Below are 13,533 nucleotides of genomic sequence, written 5' to 3' on the forward strand. Positions count from 1 at the left end.
TTTATCAATGAGGTAGAGCGGAAGCGAGAGGTGGGCGGTGCCAAGAGGCTTCAGGACTCGCCTACCCGTGCTATGGACGATTTACGTAAAGGTGAGGCTTGGGAGTGAAGGTCGGGTGACCGCTTAGGAATTTTACTAAGGGTACGACAAGGTATCTTGTGGTATCTCATTGGTCTTTTTCCTTTCAGTTTTCCAGGTTCGGTGCGGGAAAGAATCGGTCTGGTCGTCTGAGTTGGGGCTTGCACAAGCTTCTGTGGTCTTTCCTGAAATGTAAGCCAGCCTGTAGGCTTTTTAGAGCTGAGTACATCTTTCCTCAGAGTTCTACCACACAGGTAGAAAGGCAGGCACCAAAGACCAGCTCACTCGGACTAGTCTAAGCCAGTCTGGCAGGTGCTTTTTCCTGGCAAGTAGCCCAGGTCGAAGTCAAAGCCAGCTAAGCTCTGGGTGGGGCTTGCTTTGCAGAAACTAGACTTATATGGTGGGGAGAGGCGGGACACATGGCCTTAAAAGGAATTTGCACCCAGGCAGGGCGTGGTGACCCACGCCTTTAATCCCAGCACTCAGAGGCAGAGGCAGGCAGATTTCTGAGTTCGAGGCCAGCCTGGTCTACAAAGTGAGTGCCAGGACAACCAGGGCTACACAGAGAAACCCTGTCTCGAAAAACCAAAAAAAAAAAAAAAAGAAAGAAAGAAAAAAAAAGAAAACAAGAATTTGCACCCTAGAGAAAAAGAGTCTCAGTGGCACCAAAGGCAGTCGCTTCCCATGCTTAGGCTGGGATCTTGAGGGCTGACCTCGGGTAGAAGGCTATCTCACTGAGTGATGGTCACAGGGACAGCAGGCGCTGTGTATAAGGTCTAATCGGATTGAATAGGCAGTACCACTAGAGGTAGCAATTCATTTTGGTGAACAGCTAGGTCCTTAAAGTGTTAGGGTGGGTGTGGGGAAACGAGGTGGGCGGGGACTAGACTGGACTCTGAGTCACTTGCCAGTGATAAATGGATACAAAGCTCTGTCTATACCTGGAAGATAATCACTAGGGATATCAGTGACCCAGAATAGGAGAAAAACTCAATTCTGGTCCTTTCTCTATCCTCAAAGAAGGCATTTGTGGTGGTTTGACTGGGAAAGCCCCCCCACCCCCCAGGCTCAGTCATTTGAAATCCTGGTTTCCAGTTGGAGGTACTGTTTGGAGGAAATGTAGTTTCGAGGGACAGCCAAGTCACAGGGGCAGGCTTTGAGAGTTCAAAGACTCCCACCATTCCTACTTTGGTCTCTGCTTCCTGCTTGTGGTTTGAGATCTGAGCTATCACCTTTCTACCATGATGGTGATGACCTCTTACCCCTCTGGAACTGTAGGCTCAAATACACACCTCTTTATTTAAGCTGTCTTGGCTGTTGTTTTATATTACAGCAGCAGACAAGTAACTCATACAGCACTCTGTATAAGCTATTCCCAGAGCTTCTTAGGACAGGATGGTTCTACTACAAGTAGTCTGTTTCCTAGATCCCTGATCAGCCACAAGAGACCTCTAAAAAATGAGCTAAAGCCTCATTTTAATGTACACTTTAAAGGACTCTTGGAATAGGATCTACTTGGCAGGGAAAGGTGCCTGTGGCCAAGACTCCTGACGACTTGAGTTCAATCCCAGGATTCACACTGTGGAAAATGAGAAAAGTTGTTCTCTCTCAAAAGTTGTTTTCTGACCTCTACAAATGTAGTCTTCACATGTGTACACACACACACACCACACGTTAAAAAAAAAAGAGAGAGAAAAGAAAAAAAAAACTTTTTGGAGTAGGCCTTCAAATTAACCAGAAAAATGAAGACAAGAATTTCATATAGATATGCCATTTTTAATATTTAATTTAAAATAAACCAAGGCTGGATTGGGAGAAAATATCTGATTTGCAGAATATCTTCTTTTAAATCATGAAATTACAAGTCATTGATGAGACCAGAACTTACTTTGGAGATAAGAGGCGAACCATCCCCATTACCTTCACCCACAAGAGCTTGGCACACCCCAAAACTCAAAGGAGGAATACATTCTCCAGGACCCCTTCCCATCTCTACTGAGAGTCAGCTTCCAACCCCAGGCGAGGCTCTGAATCAGGGCCCACTTCTTGAGAAAAGCAAGGATCTGTTGGTTCCCACAGAACTGGGCACATCTGAGAAGCCATAAGGAGGCCACAGGGACTAGATGTTTGGACTTTAGAACCTGTATCAACAGTTGCCATGGTTCCCAGGTACAACCACCTTATGGCAGCATCCTCAGTCACAGAGGGCAAGGAAGATGGAAACCCTGAGCAGAACCAGTCCCCACCACCTTACCAGGCGTATCAAAGCCCTTCTCCCAGGGGCTGCTTGGCAGAGCAGCCTGTAGCTGCTCAGTCACTGGGGTAGGAGGACAGGCTGAGGGCCCCCAATGAGGAAAGGCTGGTCTTTGGAGAGGTATGAATGTGCAGGTTTATAAAAGGCAAGAACAGCATCCTCATCCATCTCACACTGGTAAGGCACTGAGAGTAAAGCAGCAAGGCAGGGATGGAAAAGAAAGACACACGATCTCCTGGACCCAGTGACTGGGGGAAAACAAAAATATTGCAACTGAAGAGATGCAAGGACCTATGTCTGTGCAAAAAGAAGTATCTGAGAAGTGGGTAGCGCCACGCCTGCATGTCCATTACCCATAATGTTCCCTCCCTGCTCCAGAGTGGGAGGGAAAACAGTTGCGGGGATCCAGGGAGCAGAACAACATTGGGTATTTCCCTGAGCCATATGGTTAAATATTAAAGAAATAAAGCTTTACATACATGGCAATATCCATCCCTTCCTGTCCTTCACAGTCCCAGTCAGTGTATATTCTGACCATTAGTCCCACTGTAAGGGATGATGGAGAGGTCCTATAGGAAGGACTGACTCAGCAGGAATAAACACCCACTCCTCCAGTGAAAAGGACAAGTGCACCCATCCGCTCATTGCTAAAGTTTATCACCATCACTCTGACCTGTACCAGTCTTAAGTCTGAATTGGATCACTTGTAGGAAAAAAAAAAAAAAGACTCTGAAGCAGGCAAGACAGAGCAGAGCAGAGCAGGGCTGGCTGGGATCCTGAGCAGAGCCTGAGCTAACATGAGCTAGTCTGCAGGTTGCTCTCAGTAAGCAGTGATGCAATGGATGAGGGGTCGTAGACGTTGTCAAACTCCTCATCAGAGCTCAGCCCCTCTTGTTTGAGGGCTGACTCAGCAGCTGAGCGGGAAGCTTTCCGCCTGAGTCAGAGAGAAAAGGAACAGACTGAGACAATCACACTTTCGTACTAAAGAAGTCATTCTTCTAAGACCTAATACTACTCACATGGTCTCCTGCTAGTCAGGGACCTAGGAAGATAAAGTGAAGGACAGAGGCTAAGATACTAAGAACTAACCATACTGACTTCTAGGCAGGATAAGGTACTACATATTTCCCCAGCTTGGGAGGGACCACTCCCTACTCCCCAAGAGCGCGGTGCAGAAGGGGGTACAGAAGGGCTGCCATATCATACCAGGCATCCTTTTCCAAGGATTTGATCCGGGCTTGGAGCTGTTCATTGACCTCATGCTGTTCCTCCAGTTCCCGCTGTGCCTTCTTCCTCAGGCTGTCCAGCCGCTCAATTTCCTCTTCTGCTTCATCCACCTGCCGCTTCAAAGCCTTCACCCTCAGGGTTAGCTAAGCAGAGTACCATGTCCGCACATTACAAAAGCATCAACTACCAAGGGATGGGACCTCCCTTGCAATGACTCTCAGACAATCCATATACTCTCCCACCTCCCCAACTCGCACTGTAACCTTGTGTAAATTCTCCAATCTCAGGGAAATTTCTGAGAAGGGTTAGGGAGCTGAGAAGATAGTGCAGACAATGAAATGTGTGCCATGCAAGCATAGAATCTAAGTTCAATCTCCCTAGGGTACACTAGCCAGCCAGACAACCTTAACCTATTTGGCTATTTGGCAAATTCCAAAATTTTTTTGAGACTTTGCCTCAAAAAAAAAAAAAAAAAAGGCTGGAATATGCTGAGGGATAACACCCAAGGTTGTCCTCCAGCCTCTAAACACATGTGCACATTTGTACATGTGCACACACATATGCACCCCACACAAGCACAACATGAAAGCTATTCAATGAAGTAATGAACATAGAACACTTAGAGAAACCATCACACTCAATAGAGGTCATGACTACTCTTGAGCTAATCTTGGTCCTTCCAAAAGCAAAATGTAAGTGTGGAAGACTTATGGGGGATGGTGGCCTCCCCTGGCCTAAGAGAACCCTGGGTGTCATGTCGTCACCTGGTCCTTCTGGTCGTTGACATGCTGCCGTTCATCATCAATCTGGATGGAGAGCTCCTTAACCCTCCGTTCTAGTTTGCGATTGGTGGACTGCAGAACTGTCTTCTCTCTAAGAGGGAGAAGGAAGGGAAGGGCGCTCTATGGCTGTTGCTATTGCTAAGGAAGTCTTTACTTAGCACTGTACTGCCTCCAAAGACATCTCTGTCCTGAGCGTCACCAGTAGATGGGGAAGATCCAGGAAGACAGAAGCCATTCACACCCCAGAATTTCCACAGCTCTACTCTCTATCAGGACCAAGAGGGACTCCCCGAAGATGAGGCCAGGTTGGCCAGATGTGAGATGGAGGACAGAGGAAGACCCAGAGAAGAAAAGCCCAGAGGACGAAAGGGAGGGTGAGAGGTCTGGGTGACAGGTTCATATCACCTCTCTTCAGCTTGCAGCCGCTCTTGCAGCAGCTGATTCTGGGACTCAAGCTGGGAGAGGCTAGCGCTGGGTTTCTGGAAGCCCTCTGAACTGGCCAACCGGGTCTTCAAATCCTTGTTCTGTGAGAGACAGGAAGATCCCATGGTTAACTCGCCAGTTGGTCCTCTGACTGGTCCCCTGACTCTATTCCCAAGACTCCTTTTCACCTGTCTCTCCAAGGAGATTTTGTCACACTCCAAGTCCTGTCGAGCAGATCTCTCCTGCATGAGCTCTGTCCTCAGTTGATCCACCTGTTAGGGATGGGCGAAGGGAATCAAACTTGGAAAAGACAAAGGCTAAACCAGCAAAGTGAATCGGCAGAAGCAGATTCCTGACGGACACTCTGAACCCCGAGTCTCCCGAGTTCTCAGGTAACTAAGAACTCTCAACCTAGAATCCAGCATTCCTCTCTCAGGGTTCCCTGGCCTAACGAGATTTGAGAAAGCCATTCCCATTGCCATGAAGCTGCCTCACGATGATGGACTGTATCCCTGTAAATCAGTTAGATTTCCAGCAAGAAGCCCTGAAAGGCTGCCGCACAATCTGTGAAAGTGAAGCTTAAGTTGCACTGAAGACCCGAAAATGTCTAAAGTACTGGGAACATGTGGGACATTTGCAGTAGAAAGATGGAGGTAGCCAGAGGAGCTGGTGAGAGAAGTATGTGTGCTGCAGGTAGCAGATCTTGAGACTATTAGAGCCAGATGATGTCACCATGAGACTTGGATTCCAGACGTGGGCGTGGAGCTTACACTTAAAAGACTGCTTTGAGGCTCAGAAGAGATTTTGAACTCTGGACTTCTGAATAGGGGCTTTGGAAATTGGACTGAATGCATTTTGCATTATGATAGGGATAGGGATATGGGAAGAGAGACAAGGGATGAACTACTATAAATTAAAGTGTACAATGTCTGCAAGTTTGCCATGGTGGTGCACCCCTTAAACCCAGTACTTGGAGGCAAGCAAAGGTGATCAGATCTCTGTGAGTTTAAGGCCAGCCTGCTCTACATAGCATGTTCCAAGGTCAACCAGACCTATAGAGAGACCAAGTCTCAAAAACAACAACAACAAAACATAAAAAGTGATTGGGTGTCAAGGTAAAAGAAGAGATTAGAGCTATTCAAATGGGAGAAAGATTAGATTAGAGCTATTCAAATGGGAAGAGCCTTCATGTAAAAGAAGGCTCTGGAAACTCCACAGCCAGCACTCCTGAATTCAAAGTCCTCAGTAGGGTTAGAGCAGCCGAGGCCACCGGGACCCTTTCCCCAGACTCCCGTTCTTGGCTTCCTTCCTCCAGTCTACCTTTTCCAAAGCAGACGAGAGCCTGAAGCAGACTCTGCCTTGCCAGAACTGTCCAGGTTATGGATCACAGGAGAGCTAAGGTGTCTTTGACAGAGCTGGGGTGTTAAGTGAGAAGGCACAGTGAGGGGTCAGGAGGAGTCACCTGATCCCGGCCACGGTTCACCCGATCTGTTAACAGTTCCACAGTGTTCTTTTCTTCATCTAACTCCGCTTCCAGCCGCGAGACTTTCTCCTGTGGCAGGAGAACAAAAGGCCAATTCTGTCTTTAATTCTGCACCCTAGAATGGCAAACCCAGACCAAAGCCTCATCAAAACTTCAGCCCCACAGACTCTTCTCGCTGGTACTTTCCAGAACCCTTCTGGTCCTTGCTCCAGCTTGCTCAGTGCTGCCATGGAGCCAGCGCCCTCTGCTGACCAGGAAGGCAAACCCTAGAAGCTATTTCTTCTGGGAGAACTATCTCCCTAATGGAAAACCTCAAAGTAAAATTTAAGTCTGCAAGCAGCTATTTCTTCTGGGAGAACTATCTCCCTAATGGAAAACCTCAAAGTAAAATTTAAGTCTCCCAGCAGAAGCCAAGATGGAAGGGCTCAGGAGGCATTTCCAAAGTGTGGAGCAAATTCAAGCCACACAGTACCAGGTAGAAGCTAAGAGCATAGATTTTAGCCAACCACCTAGGCCTGAAAATCAGACCTACCGCTTTCTAGTACTAGACTCACTTCACTGGAAAGTTAATTATCTCTGTGCCTCAGTTTTCCTTATCTGTAAAATGGCGACTAGACTATCTACCTCACAGGGTGACACAGAGGATGAGATGAGTCTTACATGCCACACCCACAGTGCAATATACCCTTGTTGCTATTATTCTCACTTCCAAGTACAGCAAATTGAAGACTACCATTCAACATGTAGAACTCAGGTCTAGAAGGTCAGTGCTACCACTGTCCAAACGCAACAGAGGACAAAAATCAAAAATTTTCAGGACATCTATAAATTTCTTAGTATCTGCATTTAGTTCACAATTGCTAAAACACTGTAACCGAGTAAAACCATCAGTTGTGGCTTCTCGATTTTGTTCTCTAGTACAGAGAAAGGCTTGGAATAAATTGGCTCCTTTCCCCACTTCAGTCTCACCTGTACCAGAGCCCTTTGTCCCTACCTAACCTGTGCAGCGGCTTTACCTCTAGGCTCTTCAGCTGTCGAGCCTTGTCGTCCTGGAAGCGTTTCTTGTTCTCAGCCTCTTGCTCTAGACCCTGCAGTCGCTGGGCCAGCAGCTCTTTGTCCAGCCTGGCTGTGTCCCGCTCAGCCTGGGATGTCTGCAGGGCTTGCCGCAGCCTTTGCAGCTGGACCCAAAGATAACACACAACAGCTCAGCCTAATTGAAATATGGGGGATGGGTGTGCCCTGCCCGAGGGGAGAAATACTTCACTACTGACACTCTTTAGAGCCAGGCTGGGACCACAGCTTAATGGCAAAGTATTGAAGGAAGAGTCACTTTTAGGTTGTTTTCTTTATTGTCTTAAAACTTGGGGGCAGGCATAACTATGCCTATTTAGAGAGTTTTTAAGACTATTAATCCTTTCAGGCCTTAACTCCCAGCATTAGCAGGTAGAGATCAAAGAGATCTCTGTGAGTTCAAAGCCAGCCATAGTTAAGACCCTACCTCAAAGCAAACAAACAAAAAAATATCTACTGGCTCTAGGTCCCAAATTAATATCTATGTAATATGAGATGATGTTTAGAATTAAGATTTTTCAACATCTCAGCGTAGCAGTGGCAGTGCATGCCTTTAATCCCAGCACTTGGGAGACAGGCACACAATCTCTGATTTCTAGGACAGTCAGAGTTACAGAGAAATCCTGTCTCAAAAAAGCAGGAAAAAAAAAAGCAAAAAAGATTTTAAAAAATCATTCTGGGTGACTTTAATGTGCAGCAGAGGTTGAAAGCCACTGCTCTAGAGAGGGATGCTGCTCTAGAGAGGGATGCTGCTCTAGAGAGGGATGCTGCTCTAGAGAGGGATGCTGCTCTAGAAAAGGATGCCGTTCTAGAGATGGATGCTGCTCTAGAGAGGGATGCTGCTCTAGAGAGGGATGCTGCTCTAGAGAGGGATGCTGATCTAGAGAGGGATGCTGCTCTAGAGAGGGATGCTGCTCTAGAGAGGGATGCTGCTCTAGAGAGGGATGCTGCTCTAGAGATGGATGCTGTTCTAGAGAGGGATGCTGCTCTAGAGAGGGATGCTGCTCTAGAGAGGGATGCTGCTCTAGAGAGGGATGCTGCTCTAGAGAGGGATGCTGCTCTAGAGAGGGATGCTGCTCTAGAGAGGGATGCTGCTCTAGAGAGGGATGCTGCTCTAGAGAGGGATGCTGCTCTAGAGAGGGATGCTGCTCTAGAGAGGGATGCTGCTCTAGAGATGGATGCTGTTCTAGAGAGGGATGCTGCTCTAGAGAGGGATGCTGCTCTAGAGAGGGATGCTGCTCTAGAGAGGGATGCTGCTCTAGAGAGGGATGCTGCTCTAGAGAGGGATGCTGCTCTAGAGAGGGATGCTGCTCTAGAGAGGGATGCTGCTCTAGAGAGGGATGCTGCTCTAGAGAGGGATGCTGCTCTAGAGAGGGATGCTGCTCTAGAGAGGGATGCTGCTCTAGAGATGGATGCTGTTCTAGAGAAGGATGCTGCTCTAGAGATGGATGCCCTCTTCTGTGGTTCCACATGAGTCTGGGGCCTAGCACTCCAGCCATAGGTTCAGTGAGAAGGCAAAGACTTTCAAAGCCATGGACAGGCTCCTGTTGTCTACGTTCCTACCTCATCCTGAAGCCGGCTCAGCCCCCCTGAATTCTTTTCAGCCTCACTGGCCCAATCCTTGGCCTGACGCTGGGCATCAGCTACTTCCTTCCGGGCCTTTTCCTTGTAATCTTCCATCTGAGCCTGGAGCTGCTGCAGGGCTAGCTTGGAGTCATCCCCAATCTGCTCCAGCTAAAACGCAGAGGGAAAAGGTTTCTGTCAGCACTGCACCTCTGTAACAAATGTTCAGTCCCTTCTCTAGACCCAGCTTCCAAGAGTCTCCCATGAGCTTCCGCTCTGCCAAGCAGCTGTCTCTAGCTTGCCTGGTCTAGATCCCTGGAATGGCTAATCGTTATATATTCAAATTCTGGACGTTGGAGTTTTAGCCCTTACTTATCATCTCTGATCTCATTTTCCTGTCTATAAAATGAGATAATAACAGCACCTACATTGCTGAGTTGATACTGAATTATGTTAATGATTTAAAATACCTATAAAGTGGCTGATACTAAGTAAATCTTCAATGACCACATTTCTGCAAACTCAAGTTATAAGACGTACTTCTAAGATAGAAAATCTGCCGACTAAACTACCACAAACCCTCAGTTACTGTGTCTCTTTGGCTCTTCCTGCAATTTAAATCTTTACTAATGCCAGAAACCTGGGATGGGGAGTCTCTGAGGAGTCTATTCAAGTGACTTTAGCTGAGACGCCTAGCAGAAGGGGATACAGAGCCTGAAGTAGCCACATCCTATAGCCAGGCAGGACTCTCATTGGAGGGATAAGAACATCAACCCACCCACAAAACCTTCCACCCAAAATATGTCCTGCCTATAAGAAATCCAAGGACAAAGATGGAGCAGAAACTGAGAGAATGATCAATCAATGAGGGGCCCAACTTGAGACCCATACCATGGGCAAGCACCAATCCCTGACAGTATTAATGATAGTCTGTCTTGCTTGTAGACAGGAGCCTAGCATAACTGTCCTCTCAGAGGCTCCACCCAGCAGCTGACCAAAACAGATGCAAATACCCATAGACAAACATTAGATAAAGTCCACAAAGGGACTCTTATGGAAGAGTTGGGGGAAGGACTGAGGAACCCAGAGGAGATAGGGACTCCCAATAGAATCAATTAACTTGGACCCTTGGGGGCACCCAGAGACTGACCAACCAAAGAGCATACATAGGCTTCTCCCCACCACAAACATATGCAGCAGATGTGCAACTTGGTCTTTATGTGGGTCCCCCAACAACTGGAGCCAGGGCTCACCCTGACTTTTCCCCCTGCCTGTAGATCCTTACTAGACTGCCTTGTCTAGTTTCAGTGGGAGAGGATGTGTCTAGTCCTGCAGTGATTTGAGGTGCCAGGGTGGGTTGGTATCCAGGGGAGACCTCCCCTTCTTCCCTCTTCTCAGAAGAAGGGATGGCAGAAGGGGCTGTGTGAGAGGAGCACTAGGAGGAGAGATGGGGCTGCCATCAGGATTGAAGTGAATAAATCAATTAATGAATGCAAAAAAGAGTACATACTGCTCTTCCAGGACCTGAGTTCAGTTTCTAGCACTCATATCGGGCAGCTCAAAACTGCCTGTAACTCTAGCTCCGGGGAGCTTGATGTCCTCTTCTGACCTCCTGGGGTACCGTACTCACTCATATGCACACATATAAGCCCCCACATAGACAGATATATCATAAGGACCAAGCATGGTGGCACACGCCCTTCCTTAATTTCAGCACATGGGAGGCAGAGGCAGGTGGATCTCTGTAAATTCAAAGCCAGGCTGTGGTCTATATAATGACTTCTAGGACAGTCAAGGTTACACAGAGAAGCCCTGTCTCAGAAAAAACAAACAAACAAACAAACAAACAAAACAAAACAAAACCAACCAAAAAGCAAACAAACAAGATAACAGTAATAGTAAAGTTTAAAACTTTTTTAAAAAAGAAAAATTTGGTCCAATCCTATCTGAGAAAAAGTAGTGCCATACATCCTGACCCACCTCCAGGGTTAGCTTCTGTAGGGCTCGCACCCCTTCCTAAGGGGCCACACTACCCATATTCACCTCTTTGTTGAGTCGGTCTACAGTCCTGTTCAGCAAACGCTTCTGCTCCTCCAACTCTGCCTTGCTCCTCCGGAGAGCCTCCCGCTGCTTCCCCTCTTCCTCTAGGGCCCGGTTCAGTGCTTGCTGTTCCTGCCCAAGGCGTGCCAGCCCCCGCTGGGCCTCATCTAGCCGGACCTCCAGAGCCCGCTTGGCTGCTGCCAGGTTCCCCTCCTCCTCCCGGGCAGCATTCAAAGCCTCTTCCAGCTGCTGTTTCTCTACCTGGGAGGCGGGAGAGGAGGAAGGCTGGGCTGAGAGAAAGGAAAACTCAGGCTGAAGCATTGGAGATAGGAAGATGAAAAAGGTAATGTTGGGTGTGGTGACACACATCTCTAGTCCTAGAACTTGTGAGGCTGACACAGGCCGACCTCACTGGTCTGCATAGTGAGTTCCAGGCCAGGAGGGATTACATAGTCAGATCTTGCCTAAAAAAAAAAAAAAAAAAAAGTGGACATCCAAACCGACTCAGAAATCAAAGCACTGAACAAGCAAAGGGTGGGAGACAACAATACCAGCGCAGAGTTTGAAACATTCACACCAAATCAGTTCAGAAAACAAACCTAAGCTTAATAGATACATACGGTGAGGGAAAAGGGCAGTGCACATTGGCAGTAAAACTGATGGCCACATACCGAGATGGGAGCACAGTACATGGGGGCGTTCTAAGCTGAGTACCGAGGGGTGGCAGTGCATGAGGGCACACAACTGAGAAAGGAGGAGGGCAGGAGAGAGAGCGGGGAGACCCCAAGGTGGACAAAAGTGTTACCTCCAGCCGATGCACTTTGTCCCGAAGCCGTGCCTCCACCGCTTCCCCACCTTCCGCCAGACCTCGGGCCTCCTTCAACTGCTGCTCCAGACCCAGGATGCGCCTTCGGAATTCGTCATTTTCCTCTTGTGTCTCCCGAAGTGTGGTTTCCACGGTTGCCCGACGCTGCCCCAGCACCATGGCCTCTGTCTCTGATGCCACCTTAGCCTGCGGGCAGTTGGGAGAATCGGCTCAGACCGAGGGGCTCCTATGGGTAAGCATTTACACCCAGGAAAAAGGGGTACCTGAGAACCCACTAAAAGCTCACAGGAGCTAGGGATAGAGGGGTAGCCCTAGCCAGGAACCTTCCTGACAATCTTACCCCTACACAGATGCAGCCACCCTGCCAAATTCTGCTATTCCCCACACACAGGAGCCTCCAGAGCTCCTCAGTACATACCCAGGATAGGTTAAGTTTGCAGGACCTCTGGCTTCTCAGCCCTCCTGACCCCTCAGCCTCCACCTCCTGAGCCCTGGGCCCACTCCCCTTGCCTTGGAAGCCTCTTCACAGTCCTGCCGCAGTTGCTGCAGGGTCTTTTGTAGCTGGAGGTTCTGCTGCTCCAGCTCTCGGCCTCGATCAGCCTCCTCCCTCAGCGCTGCCAGCTGCTTCTCTAACACCTGGTTCTGGTGTCGCCCAGTCACCTCCTGGTTCTGCTGCTCTGCCTGAAGCTCTTTAAGCTCCCCCTGGGTGCGTCGAAGCTCCTAGAAAGGAAAAAAAAAAAAAAACCCAGTGGCGAGACTCTGCTATAATGAGGTTCTGGAAAGTGGAGAAAATAAGACTTCACACATGATGGGAAGAAATATAAATGATAAGGCTGCTTTCGAGAGCAATTGGGAGAATCAAAAAAGCTGAACACAGGCTAATCACATGACAAGGCAATACTATGTTCAAGTAATGTGCCTAAGAAAAGTGGCAATTCTCACAAAAACTTGCTTATAAATGTCACAGCAAGATCAGTCACTGTATGTCAAACCCAGAAGCAATCCACATGTCCTTAAATTTTAATGAATAGAACATCATACATCCGTAAAACTGGATGAAGCCAGGTGTGATGGGACATGTCTATAATCCAACACACAGAAGGCAGAGGCAGGAGGATCAGGTTGTCAAGGCATCTTCAGCTACAGAGCAAGTTCCAGGCACTCCTGGACTACATAAGACCCTATCTCAAAAAACTAAACACACATACATAAACAAAAAGATAAAGATTTTTGATACCACACAGTTGAATCTTGACTACACCAGATGAAAAAAAAATCCATAAATAAAAAGCCATTATTATAGAATTACAATTATTTGAAATATTCAGCTTATGCAAGTCTGGAGATACAAAATTGTCGGGACACATAGGGAAGGACCACCAATGGGCATGGGCGCTTTCTGGGGTTATTAAAACATCGTGTAACTAGAGAATGGTGATGGTTTCACAATACAATGAATATTCTAAAATATACCAACTGTCTGCTTTCAAATGAGAAATTTTAGGCCAAATATGGTGGTGCACTAATCCCAGCACTCAGGAAACAGAGGCAGGCAGATCTCTGTGAGTTCAAAGCCAGCCTGGCCTATCTAGTGAGTCCTTGTCTCAAAAAACTAAAAAATAAAGAGGAATTTTATAGTATAAAACTTTATAAAACATGACTGGCTGCCAAATAAATAAACCAAAACACAAAATTATAGCACAGTAAATAGTAATACATCTTAAACTTCTTTTTAAAGGGCAGTTAAAATATAAATTATGGTTCTCTTTAGTTATAATTTTAACTA

At 47.4% G+C, this 13,533-nt stretch overlaps 1 protein-coding gene and 1 long non-coding RNA gene across 8 annotated transcripts in view; one reads left to right on the top strand and one right to left on the bottom strand.

Moving 5' to 3' along the window:
* Gm52626 lies at positions 1 to 3,057 on the top strand. Its single transcript, XR_003954663.1, has 2 exons — positions 1 to 91; positions 189 to 3,057. It is a non-coding gene; the product is annotated as a predicted gene, 52626 (long non-coding RNA).
* Cgn (cingulin) overlaps positions 1,834 to 13,533 on the bottom strand; it is a 27,657-nt gene continuing 15,957 nt past the window's right edge. For 5 of the 7 annotated variants that reach the window (XM_030252817.1, XM_006502061.2, NM_001293727.2 and 2 more), the window contains exons 11-21: positions 12,258 to 12,467; positions 11,727 to 11,933; positions 10,925 to 11,182; positions 8,882 to 9,052; positions 7,264 to 7,425; positions 6,227 to 6,316; positions 4,953 to 5,036; positions 4,747 to 4,865; positions 4,324 to 4,432; positions 3,539 to 3,702; positions 1,834 to 3,266 (exon numbers count right to left, since the gene is read on the bottom strand). In XM_030252817.1, coding sequence (XP_030108677.1) covers positions 3,125 to 3,266; positions 3,539 to 3,702; positions 4,324 to 4,432; positions 4,747 to 4,865; positions 4,953 to 5,036; positions 6,227 to 6,316; positions 7,264 to 7,425; positions 8,882 to 9,052; positions 10,925 to 11,182; positions 11,727 to 11,933; positions 12,258 to 12,467 — 1,716 coding nt within the window. In that variant the 3' untranslated portion in view covers positions 1,834 to 3,124. Of the gene's footprint in view, positions 3,267 to 3,538; positions 3,703 to 4,323; positions 4,433 to 4,746; positions 4,866 to 4,952; positions 5,037 to 6,226; positions 6,317 to 7,263; positions 7,426 to 8,881; positions 9,053 to 10,924; positions 11,183 to 11,722; positions 11,934 to 12,252; positions 12,468 to 13,533 lie in introns of those variants that run through there. The other 2 variants (XR_375578.1, XM_006502064.1) reach the window with 2 other exon arrangements.

Source organism: Mus musculus, chromosome 3, assembly GCF_000001635.26.
Source record: "Mus musculus strain C57BL/6J chromosome 3, GRCm38.p6 C57BL/6J".
In the NCBI taxonomy this organism is placed as follows: Eukaryota; Metazoa; Chordata; class Mammalia; order Rodentia; family Muridae; genus Mus; species Mus musculus.